At 39.8% G+C, this 27,214-nt stretch overlaps 1 protein-coding gene across 3 annotated transcripts in view; it reads left to right on the plus strand.

Annotated features, from left to right (window-relative positions):
- LOC125899749 (inactive dipeptidyl peptidase 10-like) overlaps positions 1–26,291 on the plus strand; it is a 310,646-nt gene extending 284,355 nt beyond the window's left edge. For all 3 annotated transcript variants that reach the window (XM_049594253.1, XM_049594254.1, XM_049594255.1), the window contains 14 exons: positions 1,038–1,145; positions 4,051–4,142; positions 4,408–4,455; positions 5,181–5,302; positions 7,716–7,760; positions 12,203–12,301; positions 12,391–12,460; positions 14,300–14,494; positions 16,343–16,397; positions 18,104–18,203; positions 18,606–18,664; positions 19,395–19,467; positions 19,770–19,843; positions 23,382–26,291. In XM_049594253.1, the coding sequence (XP_049450210.1) occupies positions 1,038–1,145; positions 4,051–4,142; positions 4,408–4,455; positions 5,181–5,302; positions 7,716–7,760; positions 12,203–12,301; positions 12,391–12,460; positions 14,300–14,494; positions 16,343–16,397; positions 18,104–18,203; positions 18,606–18,664; positions 19,395–19,467; positions 19,770–19,843; positions 23,382–23,519 (1,278 nt within the window). In that variant the 3' untranslated portion in view covers positions 23,520–26,291. The remainder of the gene's footprint in view (positions 1–1,037; positions 1,146–4,050; positions 4,143–4,407; positions 4,456–5,180; positions 5,303–7,715; positions 7,761–12,202; positions 12,302–12,390; positions 12,461–14,299; positions 14,495–16,342; positions 16,398–18,103; positions 18,204–18,605; positions 18,665–19,394; positions 19,468–19,769; positions 19,844–23,381) is intronic.
- The last annotated feature ends 923 nt before the right edge of the window (positions 26,292–27,214 follow it).

Consider the following 27,214-nt stretch of genomic DNA (forward strand, 5'->3'; position numbering starts at 1 on the left):
CTTCACAACAGGAGACATTACTACTTGCACGTCATAACTCAGATTGGCTCCTGTCATTGTTATATAGGGACTACAAGGGACTCACAAGACATAGTTTTAAAAAAGAATGATCAAAATTGATGCGCCAGACCTCAGGATTTCTCACTTAAGTCCCTAGTATAAGTGAAGCTACAAAGAAATGGAGTCCTACATTTCCCATGGTGCAACTGATAGTACCTTTTGTTAAAGCCTCGCTGCCTGGTACTACTCAGTCAAACACCATGTGTACAGTTTGTAACACAGTCTTTTTGTTATTAATTCCCCAAACCCAATACCAGGAAACCCTGATGACATCACTATGACATCATGAGAGGACTTTAGAAAGCCCTACCAGACCCACAGACAACATTATTCAGTTGTTTTACAGGTTGAGTTGAACTATAGTGACTAAAATTATGTTGTGTGAATTCAGTGTAGTGATGCACTTCTAAATGCACTTTGTTACCTTTAAGCACTGTCTTAATCAGAGTTGCAGGAAGTGTTTACACTTCATTCTCTGCTGATCATGCTAACATATAAAAGAAAAAAGTAAGTAAGAATTCTAAATGACATTGTAGATATCTGAAATAATAATAATAATAATAATAATAATACATTTTATTTATAAGCCGCCTTTCATGGCACTCAAGGTCGCCGTTAAAGAAATGTTCTTTTTGACCAGGAAGAACTGAATTACAGAGATCCTGTCGAGTGATTAAATGTTAAAACAGTCAGTTATACTTTTTTATGGACAAAAAACATCTTTGGGCTAGTATAATCAAAGTTGTAGATATCTTGATTACAACGTATACTAGTAAGAATGATACTGTGTATGTCTTGAATTGCCATACTGATGAGTAAGAATTAAGTTTTGACCAGGAGAAAAGCTATTATGGATATCTAAAATTTAATTAGGAGTGAGATTAATTGATTAAATGTTAAAGGGGCTTGCCATATGTGTTGATTGATCGAATTAGGTGATAGATGCTGTGGCGTTTATGCATCTGTTCTTTCTGCAGAACCAAGAACCGGTGTTCTCCAAAGACGGCAGCAGATTTTTCCTGACCGTCCCAGTCAAGCAAGGAGGACGTGGAGAGTTTCATCACATTGCCATGTTCACCACACAGGTGAAGGTTCAGTTTATAGTCAGGCAAAAATGATACAGCATGTAGGAACAGTTTTCACAGCCAAATGATCTGGTTAATTCCTTTATTCTGACAGGATGGATGTTGTGTGCTGCCACAGCTTTAACAGAGCTGTTTTATTTAATGTGCAGCCGAGTGTGTGCTCTCAAATAGTTTCACCAAAAATTGAGGAAATTGCTCACAGCAGTTCTCATTGGTCATGCTGTTGTTGAGCCGTTAATTGAGGTGTTGCCATAATCAAGAAACTTCTTGAGAGTGATTTATGATACCTTTCTCCCCAGCAGCACAGGCCCAATAAGAAGAGCCTGTTCTCAACAACACGTATACTAAAGCATCCCAATCTGAACCCAAAGAAATACACAAGCTGCATGCTGGATTTCAGTAATGTTCGTAGGGAGAAACGGGGATATTTAAAGTCATGTAGCCATGGATAGTTTCTCTGCTGTTGTTTTATTACAGAGGTTCATCACATTTTATTCCAAGTATGGGAACACTTTCCCCATATTAAAATTCATGCAGTATTAGTTTTGGAGGAATAAATCAGTGGGTGAACCTGTGTGGCTTATGATGAATTTTTCAGACCTGATAAAATTTTCTACAATCTATGAGGGAAATACTAATGTACCAACAAGTCTTCAAATTTTCATAGTAAAACTGTGTTTGTGAATGTCCAAAAATCACCCATATGAGTGTTTTCTGATCTGCTACCACAAGGCTTGAGGTTTGGGTAAAGGTTATGGTTGTGTTTTGGTAACTGCATGGCCCCTACTCTGTTAGGTTAAAGGTAAGATCATGGTCAAGGTAAAAAAAAAAAAAAAAGGTGAGCAAGACGTGGTGTGAAGCAGCACATGACAAATAGAGGTTACAAAAAACATCGGCCAGAACTAATATTTTAAGTAAAGAAAATGATTGAATCAGTTATTCTTAGTTATTCTTGAATAATCAAGAATAATGAAACATCTCTTGAGGACAGTTTTGCATGCCCAACCATTCCCCCAGCCTCCTCCCTAAAGGTGTGCTCAGACTGAACGCAAAGCATACTTTGCCCGGAGCGTTTGTCCAGTCTATGTCAATTTGCCACAAACAGCCAATGTGCTGTCTGGCACCATAGTAACAATCTTGCGTGTGTGTGTGTGTGTGTGTGTGTGTGTGTGTGTCTCGGTATGTGTGTTTGTGTCTCTGTATGTGTGTGTACGGTGTAGGAGTCCAGACTTCTTCCAACTTTTGCTATATATGAGTCATAAAGCCGCTGGATAATCATACATCATTTGCTTTACCTCAGTTAGCATCTCCAGTGCTAACATCATGTCTTTAAAATCACTAACATCTTTTCCATCAGCTACACTGTGACTGTATGCAGTCACATCCTATCAACAACTCACTTGTCTTTCAGTCTGAGCACACTGTAAGCAGTTTTGCACCATCATAACACAGTAATGCTACTTCCATTTCTGCCTGTGATAGACAAGGAGGACAAGTTCTTGTCAGGAAAGCATACAAATGGGCCATTTTTAAAGGTTCCATATGTAACATTCAGAATATTAATATAGACGCAATCCATTATTTGCTGTGTAAAGATATAGTGGAGAAATGGCATCCTGAGCAGACAATGAAATCATGCTAACTCCGGGTTAGTCTGAGTGGGCGGAAGTTCGCTGCATAGATCAGCCTCTCATTGGGCGGAACGAGCCACCCGCTGAAGTCCCGCCCTACCACCTCCGGTTGTGTAGCAGTTTTCAACCGTTTTCAACACGTCCTTTACTAACTTTTGCGGTGTTTGATCTTGCGGGGATGTAGCCATTTTTCTGCCATGGTTCACGTCCTGTAGGCGACGAAATACATGCAGCCGGGGTGTTTTTTTCACCAATCTTAAAGTGAGAGTCGGCCCAGCCAGACCTTTCTTTTCTTGAGAAAGGTCTGGTGAGTGAGACTAACTCTGGGTATATAGTAATTGGAGCCTCTCTATTCTTTGTTGTGGTAGCTGCACGAGCACTAACATGCACGTGGGTCCCTGTGTGTGTATCCCACTGACATCCCACTGCTGCTCTGCTTGTGCTTATTCAATGGTTACAGTTGATAACACTCCCCTGAGCCACAGAATGGCGGAATGGTGTCATCCTAGAAGTGTAATGCCCGCCCTCCTCTGCATGTTAATAGGTTGACCTATTACGTCACGTACCATACAATCAACAAACAAGTTAACAAGGCATAGCTAGCAGCAAACTGGTGACAACTTTACAGCTCTGTACATTTTGTCCATCCAAAAATGCATGGCTCGGATTGTGGATTTTACCATGTTGTTCCCGACTTCTTCTTCTGTTGTGCATTTAACACTATTCAACCTCTGGGTCAATGCCCAGGGCAGAAACTGTGGAGCATGCTCCGAGTGCCTCAGCCAGTTTGAGTTCAATTGACTGTATACATGCAGGAGTAATTCGACTCCCAATCACATTATCTGGGTGTGTTAGTGCAACTTTAAGAAATTTGCTTCAGTACGATTTCAGTCGCGCTAACAGGTTTGCATGTATTTTAAAAGTCTGGTTTCAGTCAGACTAACGCAATAAATAGATTTTCTTTAATGTCATGTATAGGTACTGAGTGTTGCTGTTGTTAGCACTATTCGCACTTTTAGCATTGTTAGCCACTAGCAGCCTATCAGCCATCCCATGCTGAGAGCCGTCAACAGGCAATCCCACCCCAGACTCATAGATATGCTCTGAATGTGGCATACAGCTCCTTTAAACACTTAGGCTTTGAACCAATGACTTATGCTGCTGTTTATCTGGTATGGGCAGAATACAATGAGACAAACAGAAGCTAAATTATTAGATGGAGTCTACCATGTTCAAACAGTTGACTTTTACTCATCTTCTTTTGTTTCTCTCAGTTCAGAGTAGATCAAAATGAAGTCAGACATCTAACATCAGGGAACTGGGAGGTGACCAAGATCATCGCGTATGATGAGAACACTGACAATCTGTAAGTCTAATTATTTAAAAACATACATATCATAGAAAAGCGCCTGGTCTGTCCACTGATGAATCACGTTTGAGACAGGGAACGCTAAATTGTCTACTTTTCTCCTCAATTCACCATGGATACCACATTCATACTGTACACAAAACCATGTGGTGTTTGCTATTTAGATGTATATATTGAGCTTAAACATGGAGTTAATGAGGTTCAGTGTTTAATCTGTCACGTCTTTCTGCTATGATAATTTTTGTTGATTTTCTCTTGACAGTTATTTTCTCAGCACAGAGGGTTCACCACGAAGACGGCAGCTTTTCAGGTGTGTTTTGCACCTGCTTATTATACAGCACTTGCTGTTGACAGTGATTACACTTAGAGTGCTTCAACTGCGCATAAAGGTTTTTAATTAAAATTGCTTTTTTTGACATTTGTCATAAGATCTTTGCAAGACTCCCACACATTAACCTGATGTTATTGTCAGAGTATTCACCCTGTCTGCTCTGTATGGCTTTTTTGAAAACAATTTTATTGATAGTGAATTTACAGACTTTAAAGGATAATGCTGGTATTATTTTATATTTAATTACCTATGAATTTACCCTGCCAACGATCATTGTGTGTATCCAAAGCCTGACATATCCGTTATGCCGTAGAGTTCTAGTATGAATACCTCATTGACTGTCAGTCATTTTCTGTCAATTGACTAGTTGATTAATCCACCAGTCATTGCACCTCTACACTGCTGTTTTGCTACAGTTATCTATAATAAAGTACTGTTTTTTCTTTAGTATTTTATACATTTCAATATTTTCTAGAACATTTTGATCCTTACGTTCTTTGCCGTAGAGATGTAGCCTACATCAGGTTGTGACTATACAGGTAAACAGTTAGCTGGATGCTTTATTGTTGGTTTTGATCTCTGCAGGGGATTTTTCTGACCTTGATATAAAGATAAATTAATGCCAGCATTACCCTCAAGCTTTTACTCAAAATGTTTTGTGCTTCTTGTCTTATCTTCCTAATTTTATTATCTCCTCTCCTCAGTGTTAAAACTGTGGGTCTGTTCCCACGACGGTGCTTGACATGCGAGCTAAATAAAGCTCACTGTCTATACTTCGATGCTGACATCAGCCCCACAAACCAACACATTATCCTCCACTGTAAAGGTACGCCATCAAATAACATTAAAGGCTCTCCCAGTGTCTGTTCTTAAATTTCTTGGTAAAAATAGAGCATCTTCAGCTTTCACAAAGTGACGTATTTAAATACAGCCATAGTAATCGTAATGTGAGCACAATCAAAAACTGTTTGCTTCCCTCAATCAGCAACACCTGTGTTTTCTGGCATGAAGTTAAATACACCATGGCCTGCCTCAGCTACTAACATAAGCCACCTAATGGCGACGCAGGATAGTACATTTAACACTAATCAATCCAACACACTTTATTGATGGCAGTTCGAATGCACAGATACTGTGATGAAATCCTTAGAACCATTGGCATGCCATTCATCAATCACCATGCCCACATGTTGCAACGGCCCCATATTGTAAGGATGTGTACACAATTCCTGGAAGCTGAAAACATCCCAGTTCTTGAGCATGTTTGGGATGCTGTGGATCTGCGTGTACACCAGCATGTTCCAATGCCTACCATTATCCAGCAACATCACACAGGCCACATTAAACACCCTAAACAACCCTATCATATAAAATCCTAAATATGTCAAAGATCAAACTGCACATTTTAGATTGGCTTTTTATTGTGACCATCTCAAGGCACACCTATGGAGTAATGATGCTGTTTAATCAGCACCTTGATAAGCCACACCTGTCAGGAGGATGGATTGTCTTGGAAAAAGAGCAGTGCTCACTAACACAGATTTTAACAAATGTGTGACCAAAATTTAGGAGAAATATATCTGTTCAGTGTATAAAAAAGTCTTAAACCTTTAACTTAAAAATGTGGGAGCAAAACAAAGGTGATGTATCTAATTTTTTTTGTTCAGTATACAACTGAAGAGGACTTCCCACATAACATAATGAACAATTGGATAAATATGTCTCAGAGTGCAGAATGAGTCATCGAGAAAGATAATTACTCATCCAAACTATCCCTGAAATGACCTGTCTGCAGACAGCACATTGCCAACTGCATCATCTTTTAAATCTGTCTGTGATTATCTCTACTCTTGTTTTAAGGCTTGCTTTGAGTAATCATCTTAACTTGTTTTGAATCATATTAATATGACTGCAATATCTCTGCATTGTAGATTAACGCTGACTCACAGCAGAGTGATACAGAAGTTAAACTTTCATTGTATGGCATGAATAAGCTTAATCAAAAAGATAATATACAGATGTGGTCATCCAAACACACTGGAGTGCACTAACCTTGAATAACATGAGCTTTTACCTTTGAGTTAAAATTGCTTGTAGAGTTAGAGACAACACTGCAGATGGTGGCGGGTGACATATTGAAAAATTATTTGAAATTGGGGAAACAGTGTTTAATGTTCCTAATTTATTCTTCCATTTTTAGCCAAGCTGAGATCATCTGGCAGGGTTCGCCTATTGTAATCTGTCACCCTCCAACTATTCAGTTTTAAATTCATCTCTCATCAGTTCCAAATGAGAGGCATAAAATTAAACAATTAGCCACTCTATTGTGTATAATTACTTTTAGGTAGCATTATTGGGCAGCGAGTAGCTTATTTAATAGAGGGTAACTCTTTATATTGTTTGAGGTTTCAATTTATTTTCAGCAGATGAGAGTGCTTCATGCTCAGAAGCATTTGGGCCTTGGCGCAGTGATTTATTGGACAATAACACAGTTCCCTTTCCCAAAAGCAATAAAAATAATGGAGAAAGCTTGTTGTCTTTGGAGGGCCAAGTTCACATGACCCCAACAAGTGCACGCTGACACCTGTTTTCATCAGGAGGAAATCGAGCCTTTTAATTCCACTCATAAAATGCTTCTGATTGGTTTAGTGTTGAAAACAGGTACATGCACGTAATGAAACCATTTCTCTGTGTGACACTATTGAATGTTGTAAGAAATGCAAAGGTCAAAGCGAAGGCAGCCCACCAACAGTAAGTCCAAGAGAGGAGATAATGTGAGAGTTATGGTATGTGTTTCAATATGAAGAAAGTGAGCAGGAGGAATGTAGTTGGTGTGGTGTGTGTTTTGCAGTTGTCAAGGGAGCAGTTCAGCTGCAGCTGAGCTATTGAGCAAACCTGCCATCCTATTAACCTCTGACTAAGTATTTTACAATAGGATGTTGAAAATAACTGGCTTAATTTGACAGTCTGAGGCTATTAGGGAGGCAATGACCTTTAACCCCTAATTGATACAACAAGACAGCTGCCTGCATTTGACTTTTGTGTAGCTGCTTTAGAGGAGCAACCTTGTCACACAGAAAAATACCATTTACAATGTTTGAAGAATGCCACAGTTTCTACTTTGTCATTTTAAAAATTGTCCTTCACTATCTGCAAAGCACACAGTCCTTCAGTGAGGATTACAGTGTAACATGAAAATGTTTTAAATTATACTCACAAGCTTTTACTTTTTCTTTCAGGTCCTGGAGCTCCCACTGTGATCTTACACAGCCTCAATAATTCAAGTAAGGACTCCATTTATTCTTGTGAAAATGACGGGTATGTGATGAAATCTGTGGCTCTATGGGCTATGCGAACTTTGCACTCACCATGGCTGTAGAGATTTGAGGAAATGAGGTATAACAATCTATATTTAGGCAAGTTGCGCAGATGAACTTTTTACATGAATCATTTCACATACTTGTCTCTGAGTCTGGCGGGAGATAAATACAGAAAGAAGACACCTGAAATGGCCATTATGCATACAGCTGCTGCCTACTAGTGCAATAGGCCAAGCAACTAAAGCAACTTCTGAAGAGGAGATACTTTTGGATACTGTGGATATAAAGCTTTACACTGGCTGCCTATCACCTGTCTTAGACCATCGCTACATAAAACTGGTCTTGCATACTGTAGGCAGTTGCCAAGCCATTGTTCCAAAGACCCATAATAATTCTGAAGCCTGTTATCTTGAAAACAAATGCCCATTGCTCCAAAGAGTCATTTCTCTAAAAATATGCTACACACTACACACTATCTCAAATAAGAAGCGCACGGCTTATTATTATGCAGAGTTACATCATCTGACCTTTCTACTATGGCAAAAGAATGACCCAACCTGCCCTGCTGTGCTTCTGGTTAGCTTACTCTGATATTCTTACCCTAACCTTTACCAACCTCACTCCTCATGCCTAAACCCCACCAATTCAACCAGCAAAGACAATGAGCATTAGCCAGTCAGAGTAGAGCAAGTCATACATTTGCCATAGGAAGATCTGATGATGTCATTCTGCATATTAATTGGCCATGTGCTTCTGTTTGGGAAAGTGCCTTCTGAGAAACAGAAAGAATTTCTCCAGAATTGGCACGAACATCCACTTGGACTCAACAATGAACTTATTAAAATTTGGTGGTCAAATTGTGGATGAGTGGCTGAAGTGATCAGACTCATAATATACAAAGGAAAGAAAAAACTCAAGAACAAGAAAGTAAGAATAACATTAACTGCTAGCAATTATGAACAAACTGGCCTGATCTATCTTAAAGCTAAACATTATCCATGGTGACAAAGATGAAAACATTTTTTAAAATGTAAAAGCTATTGGATAGAGTCTGCATATTGACTGATAGCTAAGCCAAATAAACAGGGAAAAAAGACAAGGGATAACAGGGAAAAGTGTTGATAAAGAGTATTTGTCTCTCCATGAAACTGCCTGGATCATAATTATTTTAACCATGGTAGTCTCTAATCCACATAGCATGGTGCCTGAACATAGGACTTTCACATTAGAATGTCCATTCTGCCTTAGCTGAGGCTTGAACTCACAACTTCTGAGACTGAGGTTCATCTTCTATCTCACTGAGCTAATTGGCAAGTGATAGTTCATGTGTGGCTTCACAAATTGAAGCATCAAGCATCAGGGTGCCAGACAGTAGCCATCCATGCCATGGAAAAGCAAATTTCAAAGTGAAAGTTCCAAAGCTGTAGCACATATGGTTGATTTGTTATGAATTTTCAAAGTTTTGAAATTTAGAGGCTTGCTGTAGCGCCACCATCAGGACTATTGTCTTGTGTTTCCTGTTGAGGACATCTGGCATGGGACTGGACCTTTATGAAAAGTTTGGGTAGATTTCTCATATGGAAATGTTGCACGAGCTGAAGCTTGAACTCACAATCTTCAACACCAAGAGCCATCCTCTATCTCACTGAGCTAATTGGCAAATGGAAATGTCAAATGTAGCTTCACAAACTGACTAAGCCAGTCACCTGTGTGCAAGAGCAGCTGTTAGTGTGTAAAGGCAGATTTCAAACAGCTGTTATTAAGACAAAAATCTGAAAATACACAAATTGCATCTAGACAGCATGGAGATGTTGGTAATTTGTTTTTAACAATGATTTATTGGCTCCATAAGTGAAAAACTGATGTTTAAAAATGCCATTTTTGCATTGACTCCAATTGTTCGCATGAGAGCGAAATTCAAAATGCTGTAAAAAAAAAATCAGTTTTTGAGATAAAATTCTGATGTTTTCCAAATATCATCTACCATGACTCCAAAATTTTGTCATGAAAATGTATTTAGCAAGAATTTGCAAGTATATGTTTACAATACCGTTTACAGTCAAACATTTTGATGCACTGTAGGCTCAATTTTCGATAAATCAAAAATCTGTGTGGATCATTTGTGCAGGACAGTCTGAAGATGCTCTGTAGCAAGTTTGGTGTCAACTGAGCAAAAATTGTGGGAGGAGATAGGTTTAATAAGTTTTACAGTTTTTGAAAAAAAGAGTGATGGACTTCATAATTTGCAATGGGTTTAAATGTATAAAAGTTTCTTCAGTATTGGGGCTACATTTGGGTGAAAGTTGCAAATCTGTAGCGCATATGGTTGATTTGTTGTGAATTTTCAAAATTTTGAACTTTAGAGGCTTGCTGTAGCGCCACCATCAGGACTATTGGCCTATTTTTGCAGCTGAGGCAATCTGGCATGGGACTGGACCTTTGTGTAAAGTTTGGTGATTTTTCGCGCATGGGAAGTAGGATTTCCTCGGAAGAAGAAGAAGAAGAAGAAGAAGAAGAACATTCAGCAAAACAACAGGGTCCTGGTAGCTTAGGCTGCCCGGCCCCTAATTATGACATTTCACCAAATGTCTAATAGGTTATATGGTGAAGTGATGTCATTTTATATCCAAAAGATCAAAGGTCAGCTTCACTGTGACATCATAATGTTTCCTTTCTAGCCGTTACTCAACATCCTATCTCAGGAACACAAGGGGAGACATTTGGTCAGATACTGAATTGGTGACACTAATCCATGGGTAACCATGTTGAAACTGTACTGATTGTTTAGATCTTCTGTGCTGCTGAGGGGTGGGAGATGTGTGTGAAGCATCCGTGTTTTCACAGACATGGATGTAAACTGTAACTGCAACTTGAATGGTTTGTGGAGGCCTACAAACGCAGAGCAGTAACCCCTGTTTCGCTTAAAGCCAAATTATGATGAGTTCAGCTTGGTCTTTCTCCAGCTCTGGCACAGGGTAAGACACATCTGGCTGTGTGAGACTAGATACTGTTTTTTACAACTCAGGATTCAACATATTGTTCAGGTTGTTGGATACATTTTTGAAATTACTAAATTATCAATTTTACAAATAACCAATTAAAATAAACCAAAACTAAATCTCGCCTCGTCCATGTCCATGAAACCTCTTCTTTTGTGATTTGTTTAGAGTATAAACAGCTCCAGTTTGTGATTGCCTTGATGGGGTTTCTGAAGCCAAGGTCTGAGTCTATTAAAAAGTAGTCAATGCAGAACTTGAATGGGGGTTGCTGAGTTTTTCTTTTTGCAAGTGGCTTTCTGTCCAAGCCAACAGCGTTAATAGACCATATGAGCTTCACTTCGTTTTGGGTTGATTCTGGTCAACAGGGGGGCTTCCCAATCTGGATTTCTTCCTTTTTCTTTCTTTCCCACAGCCATGAACTCAAACGCACATGCTATACACACATGGTTGCATTAACCACAAGCACACACAAACACTCACGGTGCAAACATGCTTCTTCTTGTTATCCATGTCTGTATGTCTATCAGTAGATTTTTTTAACAGCTGTGCTGCTGAAAAGCAAGCAATTTGCCCAGGGTTATTTGGATAGGCCCTCCATCCACAGCTGGGAACTCAAGGCCCCTGGCGGTTTCATAATGAGGCATCTATTGATTTTGGGTTTTCCATTAGAAGTGCTGGATGAATTCCATTTCATTTAGCTGCTTCTCAGATGGCTTGAATGGAAAAATGGCCAAACCAGAGTCATTGTTTATTACATGTGGAGAAAATACTGGGGCTCCTGTTTGTGAGCCAGAATGAGCAAGCTGCTGCGAGTAAATGCCTTTCAGAAATGGAACCTTTTGGCTGTATTTTTTGTGCTCATCCATGCTTAACAGTAGTACAAATGACCATTATTATTATGGTTTGAATTAGGGTCAGCAGCAAATTATTTTATTTCCTTTCCCAATTCACAAATTAATTCCAGCTTTGGCAATTTTTTGTCAGCCTTTGTACAAATCCCTCTTTTTGATTCAAAAGCTAAAACAAAAAAAAAAAAAACACTTGTTAAAAAGGTGATTTACCATCATCTTTGGTCTAATATTTCATATTACAGTCTCATCACTTATTACAATTTAGAACCGTCTCCTTTATTTGCAACAGCTAAACCCCAAAGAGATGAAATCCAGGAATGTATTCAGCTTCCTGAACCATCTAAATTGACCACAAAATGAAACAATGTCAGAAACGATCCGCAAGACTCAGATCTCGTCCCCTTACCTACACCTTCCATCTCATCTCATTATATCACTGGATCCAAAGACAAAGCCTTGTGTTATTATGGGTCATTTGTATGCAGCAGCACTTTGATTATTGGCAGCAATTTTTAGTCTCTTTCATCCTTTAAACACGTTCCCCTCATCTTTACAGATTACTACATCCTTGAGAACAACTCTTTGCTGAAGGCAGCCTTGAAGTATAAAAGGATCCAGCTGACTGACTTCAGAACTGTTCAGATGGAACATTTTGGTGAGAATAATGTATTGGTTTCTATACTGTCACTGTGAATCGCAGATGAATAGGTGATGCCATCATTTTTTTTTTTTTCCCTTTTACAGATTTACCTTTGAAGATCTCCTATCCGCCAGACTTCTCTGAGTCCCGTCACTATGGACTATTGTTGATGATGTAAGTATCATTTGTAATGACACCTCAGAATATGCTGCAAATGCATACTGATGAATTCTGTTTCTGACATAAAATCTCCTTTGCGCAAAGAGCAATAGAGAAGACAAAATGTTTGTGTAGCGTACAGTCAAAGCCTGATATATCTTCTTCCTCTGTGCCAAAGAGCTCCATTTCTGTCCAAACAATGTTAAAACACATCAATGAGTCACACTGTTGCAATGGGTTACGTGATCTTTTGTTATCAAGAACACACAATGTAGTTTATTTGACTCAATCCCACCTACACCGTCCTGCTAACATAAATACTCACTTGGGACTAAATGTGTATAAATCAGCACCTGAAAATTGTCCCCAACAAATAAACTATGTACTGCCTTTGTGTCATGTTTGCCAAAAACTACAGTGCCCAGCTGTTTTAGAAAATTACGGAGCCTTTAAAAATGAAACTATATGAGCAGTTTCAACCTGTTTTCATTCTTTCAAAGACCAGGCTCAAGACCATGTCATATGGTATGGAGCGCAAATGTTACATACAGTAATAGCAGAACACTGGCACATGGCATGGCTAAGGTGCAACAAATGTAACTTAAAACAAAAGAAGGACATTCTTCAAAAAAGCACCTTATTTACAAGTAACTTCTGGCTTATCTGATTCTAATAACAAAGTAAGTTAAACAGAGCAATACAGCAATACAAAGTAGATATCTTCCAAACTCCCCATAGACCATATTATTGCCAGTTGCCATGTTAACTTTTGGGCATATTTAAGAAATTTCAGAGGTGTTTTTTTTTTTTTAAAATATATCTATTTATTTAAACCCCCACACTTTTCTTGCATACAACATAACTGGTGTAACAGATCTACTGTGATATCTACAGGTAAAGCCAATTTTCTGCATTTAGAAAAAATGGCAAACATTGCACAATAAGCTTGCTCATGCAGCTCCTCCATGGTGATCTTAAATAAACAGTTACAATTCACAATGACCCCGGGATATTTAAAGCAATGGGCAATCTCTAGTTTCATCAATATTAACCGTTAAAGTCCATCTCTCACAGAAATTGCACGTATGACCCATTGCTTCCTGTAGCCCTTATTTTATTGAAGACATGATAGTTTTTACGCCCCTCTGCATTTCATAGCGATGCACAGGGCACTCTTGAGTGTCTGTATGTGATGTACAGCTGAAACGCGTTGTAATGGTTGCAGTTAGATTTAGGCAACAAAACTACTTGGTTAGCTTGAGACCTGGGTGAAAGTCTTGTTTTGTTTGACCCATGCACCGCTCCTCCCTCCCATTTTATGCAAACTTCTTCGCTCTTTACCATGCATCTCTCAGTGTCAAGTATTGCTACGGATGAGTTTACACTGGAGTTAGCTGAAAGCTCTGTGTGTCTCATAAAGGTGGTAAAGGGTGTCTTTGGTGTCCATATCACACATAAAGGGGTGTGACAAAGCACTAGCATTGTCAATAGAAACCAATGGGCTTACAGCTGAGTGCCACAGACAGCGTATGGGTTTAAGGGTATAAGTCAGAAATGATTGAAAGACAGGCCATCACACATTGCTGGTTCAGGTATTTTAATGGATTTGTTGCAGAAAAATGACAGCCATATGCTTTATTATGAGTTACTATATGTTGTTAAGACAGACAAACTTTAAAGCAGGCTCCTTGAGTAGCTCAACACATTAAAACAAATCTTCCAAAAAAGCAACCTGATCCTTCTTGATGCTTTTTCATATTCACCAGCATTCTGTTGATTCAGTACCAGCAGTTTGAATTTGCTAGTTGTGATCCTCTCAGTTTTCCTTACTTGCATGTCCTTTATTCTGCTCAGTGACACTGCCCCTGGTGGTCAGGCTGTGAGCGACCGCTTCTCTCTCAGCTGGGACTCTGTGCTGGTCAGCTCAGACAGCGTCATCGTGGCTCGCCTGGACGGCCGAGGCAGCGGCTTCCAAGGTCAGAGGATTCTGCACGAGGTTCACCAGAGACTGGGAACTGTTGATGTTCAGGACCAGATTGCAGCAGTAGAGTGCGTTATCAAATTACCTTTATTCAACTTAAAACCATCTTGCAAATGACGAAGCTGTTTTCTCTACTTTGATGTCTCTTGTCTTCCAGCAGGAAATGTTTCTGCGTGCTCCAGCTGGGTTTTCTTTTAATTTCCAGCCAATTGTCTGTTATTTCACAGATTACTTGTTAATTTCACTTAATTGTTGCTCAAGGTATTAAATATATCACACAAATAAAATTTACAAAGTATAAAAGATATTTTGGTTTTCATAAAATTCTGTTTTAGAGGAATTCATCACCCCAAAATGACCATTTGTATGTCAGTTACTCACCACGTTACATTAAATTCTTGGAAAAAAAACATTTTTCTTACATGCCTCCAAGGTGAACCGAGAATCAAAAAAAAAAAGAAGAAAAGTCTTGATGAACTGAAGACATAGAGAGCTGTGTTTAACAACAGCAAGACTAAATCAAGACATCTTTTTACAAACTCTCACAAAACAGCATAATCCAAGTCTCATTTATCCAGTTGTATGCTCAGTACCTCCCAAACAGACAGCCCTTTCCAATGGGGAACATAACTGAAAGTGAATTGAGACTCAATTGACAAAAACAGCAATGTTATCTTGCTGAACAAGGAAGCTGCTGGTCTACTGCTGCCTCAATCAGTTAGTTTGTTTGTGTTATTTGTCACTCTGGTGTAGTTCAGCTTGACCAAAGTCACTCAATAATACAAACTACTCACAGATAACTTCAAATCACCAAGAATGTTTTTGGATTCTTCGTTCACTGTTAAAAGTCTTCCATGAAAGCAATGTAAGACAGGGTGCGGAGTGTGATATGAAAAATGGTCTTTTGGAGAGTGAGTATTCCTGTAATGAACTGAGAGTATTTTACACAATGGACAATGGGGTAGATGTACTATAGGTTAAACCTGACATGTTTGGTTATTCCTCACACACTATACAATGGGGTATATTTGGGGTGGTGGTAGCTCAGTCCATAGGGACTGGGCTTGGGAACCAGAGGGTCGTGGGCCCAGTCCCTATGGACTGAGCTACCACCACCCCAAATATACCCTATTGTATACAGACCAAGTGTGGGGCATGGACTGGGAGCCTTCAGGGCACTGCCAAGGTGTCCTTGAGAAAGGCCTGAATCCCCCAACTGTTCTGGGCACCTGTCTAAGGCAGCCCCTTTGCTCTGATGTCTCTTCATTTAATGCTGAGGGCCCTGTTTGTGCATGTGAGTTTGTATTTTGGGCCTGTGTGTATATGACAATTTGGGGGTTAATAAAGTATATTTTCCTCTTCATGTGACTAATCACGATCACTTAAGAGCTGCCCTTAAAGCTCATTCAACATGCTGCTGTATGCAGGAGTAAGTCATTTGATAAATGTGTCTTTTTTCACTTTTAGCATAGAGCTTTTTTTTTAATTCTACTAACCTTAAGCTGCAGCTCACAGCGGGTTGCCAGAGAGATTAGAGCAACCTTAATTTGAAAACAAATTGGTCTCACCAAACTACATGTGCTCATCACTTTGCATTAATTAGAAAACCAGCTCCACCACAACAATCTTGGTTACCAATCTTTTTCAACTAAATGATTTGTAGACAGTCTCTGAAGTTCTATAATTCTGCCAGATGTGACTGTTGAAAGATTTGTGACACAACTTCTCACATTTTGGTGTAAATATACAGTAAAAATAGCAAAAACAAGTCATATAATGAAGTAAAATTCAACCAGAAATTTTAGGTAGTGTAACGATCAATCTAATCCATAACAGTCTGCTATTTTGAAGCTGAGTTTCAGATGATACAAATGGGTTAATGTCCACTGATATGAATGTGTTCCTTTTTTTTTCAGATTCATGATGAAATTTCCATATATTGATCGGACACGGATAGCAGTGTTTGGAAAGGTGAGCCCATGTTCTCCTTTATAATTGCATTTAAAATTCATTTGAACTCCACTCTGTTTTTCCTGTATGCATACTACATGCTCATCATAAGTGCTATATCATAGGCAACTGGACTTGCTTGCATTTCCCACACCAGTCTGTTAAAACTGATGAAGCTTCTTGGATAAGAGGCCAAACGTCTTCAAGAAACGCAAGCAAGTCCAGTCGCCTATGATATAGCACTTATGATTACCATGACCTGGATGACTGAGAATCTTCACCGACACATATTACATGCTGCTGCCACTGAGCAAAATCTATGTACAGTAAATGAATTTACAAAAATTTTAATGTTGATGTTACTTTTTTTTACTTTCCACTCAAGCAGGTTATTTCTTTCTGTGCACATATTATGGTAACCACTCATATCTGGTTAGCATTGTAATGGGAGTGTTTCGCCCACCTTCTTGTTCCGCTACTGGTTAACACTGTCAGCTCTGTCGGCACTGTTGCCACTGTTTATGGGGTTAGTATGGTTAGCTGCTAGCTGCCAGCTCAACCACCTCCATGTTGAGAACCATGTGCAGACAATCCCACCCCAAACTCTGAATCATAAGCCCCGTTTCCACCAAACACTTTTAGTATGGTAAGTTGGAAACCAAAAGTAACTCTTCAGACATGGTACCTAGACCCTAGGTCCATTTAGCATTTTCACCACAAACAGTACTCTTAAATGTGGGTGGAGCTGTTGTCACCTCTGTCCAGCACTCACTGTATTTCCTCATCATCGGTGACACTGATGGAAGTCTGCTCCTCATTTATAGTCCCCAGAACGGAGTTGCACGGCAACGTTTTCAGAACAAAATAGAACAGGCTGCAGTGAGAGTCGCTCTTGATGGGATATTTAAAAATAGTGAGTTTGTGCATTTAGTCCTTCTCAGGCAAGTGCGGGGGTTTAGTATTGCAGGAGGAGGCCACGGGAATGATGCTCCACAACACTTTTGTTTTCTTCAAGTGAGGATTAGAATATATGCAGCTCACATAATCCAGTTGAAATTAATATATATTTTTAAACCCTTGAGGATCCACTCATTACTAAAAGTGTATGTCATCCAAGAGAGACAATGGAATGGTCAAAGTTGTCATGTTGAAATTTAAGGTGTGTTGATGTATTTACATGTCAGCTCATACACTGAGTAACATTACAAGTAAACATTCCACCTTAAAAGTTTCCCGCAGTCAGCCCAGTGAATTAAATTATCTTCTTCTCAGTCTATAGCTGTTGCAGTTCATTTCATTTTATTGTTATTGTTTACTAATGTATGTAAGACTTGCCCTGGTATGAAAAGTAGTTTCATAAGCTTCAAAACCAACTCAGCCCTGAGCAAGAGTCAGCGTCTGCTATTGACCAATCAACACATTGCAGTGTTTCTAGCTCCACCTTTTATTATCGGATCTGTGTGCTAGGTGACCAAAAGTATAGGGGTGACCAAAAATGGGGGGACAGTAGGGAATGGTTCTATTGGTACCATCCACAACTTTCACAATGGAAATGGAAAAAATGCATACTAAACTGAACTGTACCGTACCAGAGTGCTTGGTGAAAATGGGGCTATATAGAAGCTCTACTGTTACATACAGTGTCATTTTGTTATTTTTCAAGTGATTTTTGTGGCTTTAAGGATTTAGCTTCAAAGTTGCATGAATGTTTATGTCTGTCTGTTCAGGGTTATGGAGCGTACATCACATTAATGATGCTCAAGTCTACTGACAGCCTATTCAAATGTGCGTGTGCAATGTCACCAGTGACAGACTGGAAACTCTATGGTGAGTACACAATTCCTCCACAAATCTTACATCATGATGAATTTCTTTCCTCATATTTGCCATCTGGCAAGTCAAGTAAAATGATCAAATATAAAAATGGACAATGATTTTTTGTGTTTTAGCCTCTTCAGAACCTGCTTACATCTGACAAAATAGTGAGATGTATCTTAGCTTTTAGCAATAAAACACCTCATGTGAAGACCAGGGTAAAGAACAATCTTTAGTCTAAAGATGACACAGAGGGCCCTTACACCTACACAAGGTGTTATTTCCTCCTCACTGGAAGCATTTCATTTGGTCTAAGGATGACAGGAACTCCACTTTATTTAGGTACTTAGCTGCAGCTGAAGCACTGTCTACCGGCAGCACTGTTAAAGAATGTATCACTTCTCATTTGCACAGCATCAGCGTTCTCTGAGAGATACCTCGGCATGCCATTACGGGATGACAGCAGATATCAGGTGCGTGTTTACTACCTCCCCTCACTTGTTTGCCGTTGATCTTTGAAAGCGGCTTGCCGAAACATCACTGACACACCTACAGTTAAGCTCCCACAGTTACTGAACGCTGCTATCAAAGTCAGAGGCAGTGATGCTTCACCTTTTCTTGTGTTTTTTTCATGCTCCGTAGGATTTTGTCACTCATCTCTTTGGTAACCGTGTGTGCCAGTGTGTCAGATCACATGCTGGAGGTTTTTTTTTTTTTTTTTGTTATGAGCTGCTGCAAAGAGTTGCCTGGCTCTCTCAGGACTCCCGCACAGACGAGGTGTTTAGCTATCAGAGGCGTTTTCCACAGCGATAGGAACAAGGCAGTGGGGGAGAACAAAAGTGCTTTTTGCAAGCAGATTGTAAACAACCAAACAAATCTGTCCCAAACAAGTAATTCATTGCTTTCAGTATGCTGTGGCTTTGCATTTCCTATCTGCAGCCATCTTTTACACCTTTTTTCCTCAAAATTTGCACACAAACTGTAATACTCCAAGCATTGATAACACTGTCAATGGGAGATTGTTTATCACTTGAAAATATCAAATTAAATTGAGTGTCTGTGTGTGCATGTAATCAGGGTGTAATGCAATTTACCACAATGGCTTTCATTCGATCATACTTCTTTCTTTTTATTGCTTTCTACCATGCCAGTCTGCATATCTATCTATTTATTATCTCTCCACTATTTCTGATTTTCTCACAGTTTTCCAGTGTGCTGCAGAATGTTCAAGCACTTAAGGAGCAGACACTGATGCTGGTGCACGGCACAGCAGATGGTAAGAGAAAATAAATTGTGATAGAATGAAAATACTGTATCTGTGGTGCATCACTGCTGAGCACAAAGAAGCATGCCATCCCGCAACATAATGAGGCAAATGGTTTTTAATCAAAAGATAAATGGAAAAGTGGGTTATCTAAATTGATGCTGGGATTTCCAGAGCAAAACATCCGCAGATGAACCATGCATGTTATATTTGTTGAGGTATTTCCATCCTGCCAGAATCTGATTGTCTCTTCTTTTTCCCCAGTTAGGATTCAGTCTGAATCTTGCTGACATGCTTCATTTCTTTATTCCCAGCCAACATCCACTTTCAGCATACTGCTGAGCTCGTCAAGAACCTTGTGAAAGTTGGAGCAAACTACTCAATGCAGGTGTGTATTGCCAAAAAAAAAAAAAGAAGAAGAAGAAGAAAAACACAGAGGCACATCCTCTATCCTGCATTAAAAATATTGATGGAAATAAACATTTTATATAATGCAACACACACAAAACAATGTAAATAATACATTTAGAATTGCCTTAGTATCAAAATGTATTGACTCAGCCCAAACACTCACACCTGCCAAATAAAATGTGCAAACACTGCTGCTGGGGATTCAGATGGATTGTGCTTTTCTGTAACAACTTAAGTAATCATAGACTGTAGAGAAACTTGGATGCAGAGTTTGTAAGATCACATGTATTTTTTTTTTTATAGTCGTAGAGTAAGGTATACCATCTAGAGAAGTCAGTTACGTAGTGGAGGTGAGACATGGCAGCATGATGGATTATTTTTTGATAGTGATTTATATAAAATCATGTGTATTTGGAAAGCTGTAGGAGCCCCTCATTTCTCTTAATATCTACAATGCAAGTGGTGAGTGCAAAGTAACTAAAATGTCCCTTTAAGCAAACATGCAATGTACCAGATATACCACCTTTTTAATCCTTCAGATTTTTTTAAAGGAAACATTGTCAAAATAATTTACAATGAGCAGTGCAATTCTTTTATGTCATTCTCTTGAAGAAAACTTTATGTCGTGTGAGAGATTTTATTACGACAAAAATTAGTTTTTTATGGATTTTTTGTTTTCATCAAAGTAGACACAGACAGCAAACATGGGGACATAGACAACCCCAAATCATTCCCAACTCCTCAAATAAGAAACGCTTGGTCAGCGGCCCTCGGCATCACATACTGACCCACAGAGGCACCCTTTAGTGACTGCATTAGACCCAGCGAACGTAGTATGAAGAGAATCCCACCCTAGGTGGATTCTCTTCATACTACGTTCGCTGGGTTGAGGGAGGCAGTGGATGGGCCAAACAAACTGGACCATTTCTAATGTAGTCTGTTTGAAATGAAGCTGGTGGCCTCTGCAGTTGTGGTGAGTAAATGCCCCACCATTTTTTAATTTTCTTACTTTATGTCCGTCTCCATTATAAAGAAATAACATTCTTTGCTAGCTTGATGCTAATGGCAGTACTCACGAGGTTGTTAAAAAGCCTCTGCTATTTCACACCATCATTTTTACCTTTTTACTCTGTGTGGTAACATCCCTAGAGGAAATATTAAAAACGCTGGGGTGTTGTTGTCATACAGTTGTCTACGGCAGCAGATTACTCTGTGTTCCAATTGGTCAGAGTGATGGCTGTGACGAGAGAAGTCATGAACGACAGTAAGAAAATCAAACATGCTAGACTTTCTGTTGACGTGGTATCGCTGGTCGTCTACAATGACACAATACATGAAATGAAATGATGGATTGACACATACGACACGCCGACACTGGATATCACTGCGTCGGGCTATAATCGGGCTGATATCGTGTTGTGTGAACCAGGCGGAAGGGAAGGCGGAAGGGGAGGTGTATGGGTACATCAGGCACAGGAGACCAGTGATTGTGTCTTGTGTGACACTAAAAGTCAGCGTTATATTGTCATCTGATTTGGCATGTGACCACAATCTTATCCCAATCCTAACCAAGTAGATTTGTTACCTAAATTGAATTGCCAACCTCAGTGTAAAGATACAATGCAAAAGGTTGCCCAAGTGTCAAAATAGGAGTAGGGACGAGATCACATTGATGTTTCAGACTGCAAATCATGTCAAATAACTCTGGGACCTCTGGGCTCATATCTACATTTACAAGCTACAGTTATGCTCCAGAAGTACAGTAGAAAGCAGACTTTACCTTGGCTGAATGGCATCCTCTGACATCCAATGAAGACAAGAGATGCAGCCTTGGAGAAAATATATTGAATTCAGGTTTGGAAACTGATGGGCTGATATATCAGGGTCTCAGAAACAATGTTTCTATGCAGTTAAGGAAGGTTAAAGAAATTTACTTTCTTGACACCATTAAACAGGCACAAGAACTTAAGTTAAATGGGATCCTTCAGAGTGAGAGCCTAATGGTTGCTAATCTAATTCTACATCTATTTTAAAGAATGGTTTTAAATAATGATTCAACTGCATGAAACAGAGGAGGTAGGAGGCAAGTAAAATTACTTACCAAATTCAAAAGCAAAGACAGTTGGAGTGTTTCCCTGAAAAAATACAAGGACAATTTTACAACTTCAATACTACCATCATACATAAGTCACTGGAGGAGAGTACGTTTCCCAATGTTCTGAAACATTATAACTGTAAGAGACATGGTGTAAGCAGGGGTGTAGTGGAGGGTATATGCAGGTATACAAGGTATACCCACCTCTTTTTCTGGGTGTTTACAGCATACCTATCTAACTGCCAAAAGAACATTGGAATATATAGGAGAGTATACCCACTTCCTATTTGGTAAGCTACCCATCTACCTTGTAATAGACCCACCTCATCGACTACCACTACACCACTGGATGTAAGCAGCTACAGACCTATTGTATCAGTATAGTTACTGCTGCTTCAAAAAAAATACTTGAAAACTTATTACTGAACACGAGGGAAAAAGAGGTTGCTTTTTTCTTGAAGTCATCAAAGCTAATTTAGATATAGGAGGGATAATGAGACAGTTAACCGTGCAGCACTTATCAAAGCTGATGTAGGCAAAAGTCTGAAAAACGCAAAAAATATACATCCTACTCTCGCACTCTCTGCCCTAACACCTTCCCACTATACGACCACGTCAAAGATCAAGTGGTCAAAGATCAAGGTCAGTATGATCTTGTCTGTCTCATTCTTGTGAATGTGTCTCAAGAACACCTTGGGGGAATTTCCTTGCTTTGGCACAAACGTCCACTTTGAGTCAGCAATAAACAGATTACACGTTGGTGGTCAAAGGTCAAGCTCACTGTGACATCCACCTGGACTCAAGGATGACCTGATTAAAATTTAGTGGTTAAAATTCAAAGGACAAGGTCGGTGTGACCTCACAAAACATGGTTTTGGTGATGACATTGTGATGATATTTTATATCCAAAAGGTGAAAGGTCAACTTCACTATGACAGCATTACGTTCTGCAAAGAATCCTTTTCTGGCCATTATTTAACGCCATTCATTCAGATACTGAATTGGCGACATTAAACTTGGGTGCCCACGCCCACCTTGAAACGGTGCTGACTGTATAGATGTTCTGTGCTGCAGGGTTGATTATGTGTATGAAGCATCTATGTTTTAGAATATGTAGCTTCTTTGTAGCAGTATTAGTATTTGAGGCATTGTCAATTTAAGGTCACATATGAGTCTGGACAGACATGGATGTAAACTGTATCTGCAAGACTTGTTTGTGGAGGCATACAACCGGCAGTTAATATCTTGTGTGGACTCTGGCTGCTGTGAGAGTTAATAATAATCAATAAGTGAAGAAGTTGATCACCCCTAGTAGTACAATCAGAAAATACACTGTGGCAGACGGTAGCAGTGTACACCCCTTACTCAGTCTTGCATCCCAAACCTCTGTCCACTAATTTACTTCCGTTCCAACCAACAGATCTACCCAGATGAGGGCCATTTCCTGTCTCAGCAGAGTCGCCAGCACCTCTACGCAACACTGACCAGCTTCTACAGGGAGTGTCTGAAGGAGGAGTTACTACCGCTGCCTGATGATGAAGAGGAGGAGGAGGAATAGGCTGGAGGCTTTGAGGGTCAGACCTTTGGCAGAGCTTAAAGAATTTTGCTAAAATCCGTCAAGGCCTTTCACGTTTGGACCAAGTGTTTAGCCGGACATGGACACTGGGTTAGAGCTGCTAATGCTCTGTGTGTGTGTGTGTGTGTGTGTGTGTGTGTGTGTGTGTGTGTGTGTGTGTGTGTGCGCGTGCATGCGTGTAAGTGTGCGTGTGTGTGGATGTAAGTGTGTGGGTGTGTGTGTGCATGTGTGTGTGCATGCGTGTGTGCATGTGTGTGTGAGAGCACTCCAGTATACTGGAGTATGTATGCCGGTGTATAAATGTGTTGAATTGATAACTGAAGGACAGGACAGTGACGCTTGCATTGCCAGGACTTGAGGCGGGAACTGCCCTCTAGCATAAAGTCATATCAGTTTTGGGACGCTCCGTTTCTTGGCAAAGCGCACGGAAGACCGCCTCCATCTTTTGCAGGCTCTCTGGGCTGCAGTCATCCACAAGTGCATGGTTCTTTTTTCCCTCGCGGCTTCACTCATTCTGCCATGTTAGTCTCCTTTGTGGTAGCACTTGGGAAGAAAAGAACACAGATGTACACTTTTGATCTCACTCCTTTGGTTGTTGTATTGTTGCACAAGGAAATGCTCCAGTCGTCTGCAAAAATGTTTAGTCACGCAACTTCACTACAACAGAGCCGATCCTGAATAAGTGCTACTTCCTGCAGAAACCCTCCGCCATCGCCCACCCTAAATGAAAACAGTCTTTATAGGTCACACTTTATTGTACAGGGGTCTTGTGTAGACATGTACAATGCCTTATGAGGTTCAACATACTGTAATATTACTTGCTGGCAATCGTAGTCATTCATTAGCAGTGTCATGTTAACCTATGTCAACTCAGGTCCTCGAGACACAGCGTTGCAGTCAGTTTAGTATCAGTTACAACACCATGTCAGCTGTATGGTCATGGTTAAGAGTTCTATATGAAGACAATGGATATTGGCCATATGGTAATTTCAGTTTCAGGCCACACTGCAACTTCTCCATCTTAATATGTCATTTAATCTTGTTTTCTTAAAATCTCTGAAAAGGTGTGAGATGATTTTTCAGTGTGGCTCCACCTCATCCAAGAGTTTTCTTGAAGTCAAGAGACAATTCCCCCAATTTCTGGACATTCTCTTATTTCAAGAAAAGAATACTTAACTGCAGTGGATATTAATGAAAATGGGTGTACTAAGATGGACAATTTTACAGTGTCAGTAAGGTGTTTGCATGTCTACAGGGAATGTGTCAAGTGTTGTCACATTTTGTACAGTACAATACAGCAGAGTGTGTACATAAATATATTTTTGAGATGTCAGATCTCATAGATAGTTTAGTCTATGGGGATGGATTGATTTGACCTGGATGTCTTGTACATTTTTTTTTTCAGTTTTCCTTTCAGCTGTTGATTTTCTTCCTAGGATGGATTTTGTAATGCTTGTTCTTGTTCTTTTTTGCTGTTTTAAAAGGGAAAGGGCGGGGTTGAGGTTTTGGGGTTATTGTGATTGTCCTCTAGTGATGATTATAAATAAAAAAAGACTATGAAAAACAATGTGTTATGCTGATAAATAGAGCACACATTAGAGCAGAACCAAATCAGCTACCTTTATTGCAGTATTGATTGTTTGAGATTTCAATTTAATGTTTCATTTGTTTTCTTTACCTTGGGACTCACATTAAAGAGTAGCTGTAGTCTGTCATGGCCTTAGGGCACCTACATTATTGACTCAGCTAGAAAGTTCTGTCTGTTTAGAGTGCTCATCACTGTCTCAACACTGCATGTCTGCGTGCATTAATCAGTGCCTGCACTCACTGGCCTCCGTGGCCAAGCAGAAGTTAACTCTGCTGAGGGACAGAAACTCTTAAATCTGCAGGATCTGAAGTCATCAGCACAGTTGAGCCTCTTATCCACCCTTATATTATGAAGCTCAGTGTAAGTTCAATCAGGAAGACTTTCTTTGTGTTCATTCATTTACAACTGTCTCCATCCCACTCCCACTGTTTCCTCTAATCAGCTGACTATGGGTGTTCGCTCTTCTAGTTATCCAATCAAACTTTGCCACGATATCTCTCAGCCAATCAGAATTCCACTGCAAAATTTAAAATCTGCTCTCTCTTCTGCTGTTGTCAGCCGTCATTTTAGGCAGAATTGCTCACCTTACCTTTTTCTTTCAGTCTCTTGTTGATTGTAACAAGCCGATGCGTGATTCCTCAGCAGGAGCAGAATCATCTCTCACTCATCACATCCTCCCATTCAGGAAATATTGCTGTTATAAGTCAGTATTGTCAACGCGCAACTCCATTCTCCGTTTGCATCTTCAATCTCGATCTGACATGTGACATGTACAGATTTAAGATATGGGCCCAAACTACACGTAACATGAGCTGTTTCTTTGGGACACTTTGCATACTTATACCCAGATTGCCATGTGCAGTCCCCAGCTACTCTGGCCAAGCTTTCCACGCACACCTTGCTTCAGTCCCTGGATATGCCTCAGCCTCTGCATCGTCAGCATCCTCATCACCGCAGGCCTCCACATGCAGCTGGCCTCCACTCCACAGCCGGTGGTTCAAGCTATCCGGTCATCAGCCACCTTTACTTTTTATGTTAAGTGTGTCTCATATGATCTGCCTTCTAATCCATTCAGTGCTGCAGACAAACATTTTCACTGCACCATTACTGTAAAGTGATTTATTTAATTCTCCGATCACCCCTCGTTTCAATTGGAAAACAATTACCATAATACTGTAATAGCAGCAAGTTGTTTTCTTATTTCTCTAATAAATAAATAAATAAAATGTAATAAAACTGACGTTTCCCTTTCATTTTGCGTATTTCTAACTCAACCTGTTTTACTGCCATTATCCCTTCGCAGCACGGCCTGTATATCTCACGCGGCATCAGAGGGGGAATTTCTCGGTTAGTTCTCTCTGCTTGACTTCATATTACCCAAATGATAAGTCTCGCAGCCTCTAGTGTGGTGTCATGCTACCTCCATCTGCCTGCCACGTTGTCATTTATCATATGCACAGTAATACAGAAGCAGCCATTGGCACGTGTTCGGCTCGCTCAACAATAGTTAATTAACATGCAAGCTAAGAATAGACGATCATGTAAACAATAATTAAAGAAATTCTAACATTATTGCAAAAAATAAAAATAAATAAATAATAATAATAATTATAATAAGTAAAATAAATAAAAAAGGAATACTGCATAATTTATACATACTTCAAATCAGACAGCCTCCATTAAAGACCAAACTGTACACAACAGGAACATATTTAATGCACGTGCAACCATTAAAATTTTCAAAAAGGCATAAACGGTGCGTTAATACAGTGATAAAAAAGGTAAAGTCAAATATTTCTGCCAGCGTCAAGCAATAAACTCAAGAATTCGACAGTTATGACCTGCAGATGAAGCTGTCCTTAGTGGTGTGGGACCAGATGCAGGCACATTGTGGTCAGGATGGCTGGGGCTCGATCATCCTGCTTGCGCTTTTCTACACAACGTACTGAAGAGGTCCTTACGACGGCGGCAGCGCCGTCCTGGCAGCGCGCCGGGCTGTTATGTCAATCCTTGCGCTGTTTTACAATTGTCACGTTTTCACTCTGACCGCAGTAGCCTACAGCAGCTAATGACACACTGCTCGGTTCTG

This window comes from Epinephelus fuscoguttatus, linkage group LG13, assembly GCF_011397635.1.
Source record: "Epinephelus fuscoguttatus linkage group LG13, E.fuscoguttatus.final_Chr_v1".
In the NCBI taxonomy this organism is placed as follows: Eukaryota; Metazoa; Chordata; class Actinopteri; order Perciformes; family Serranidae; genus Epinephelus; species Epinephelus fuscoguttatus.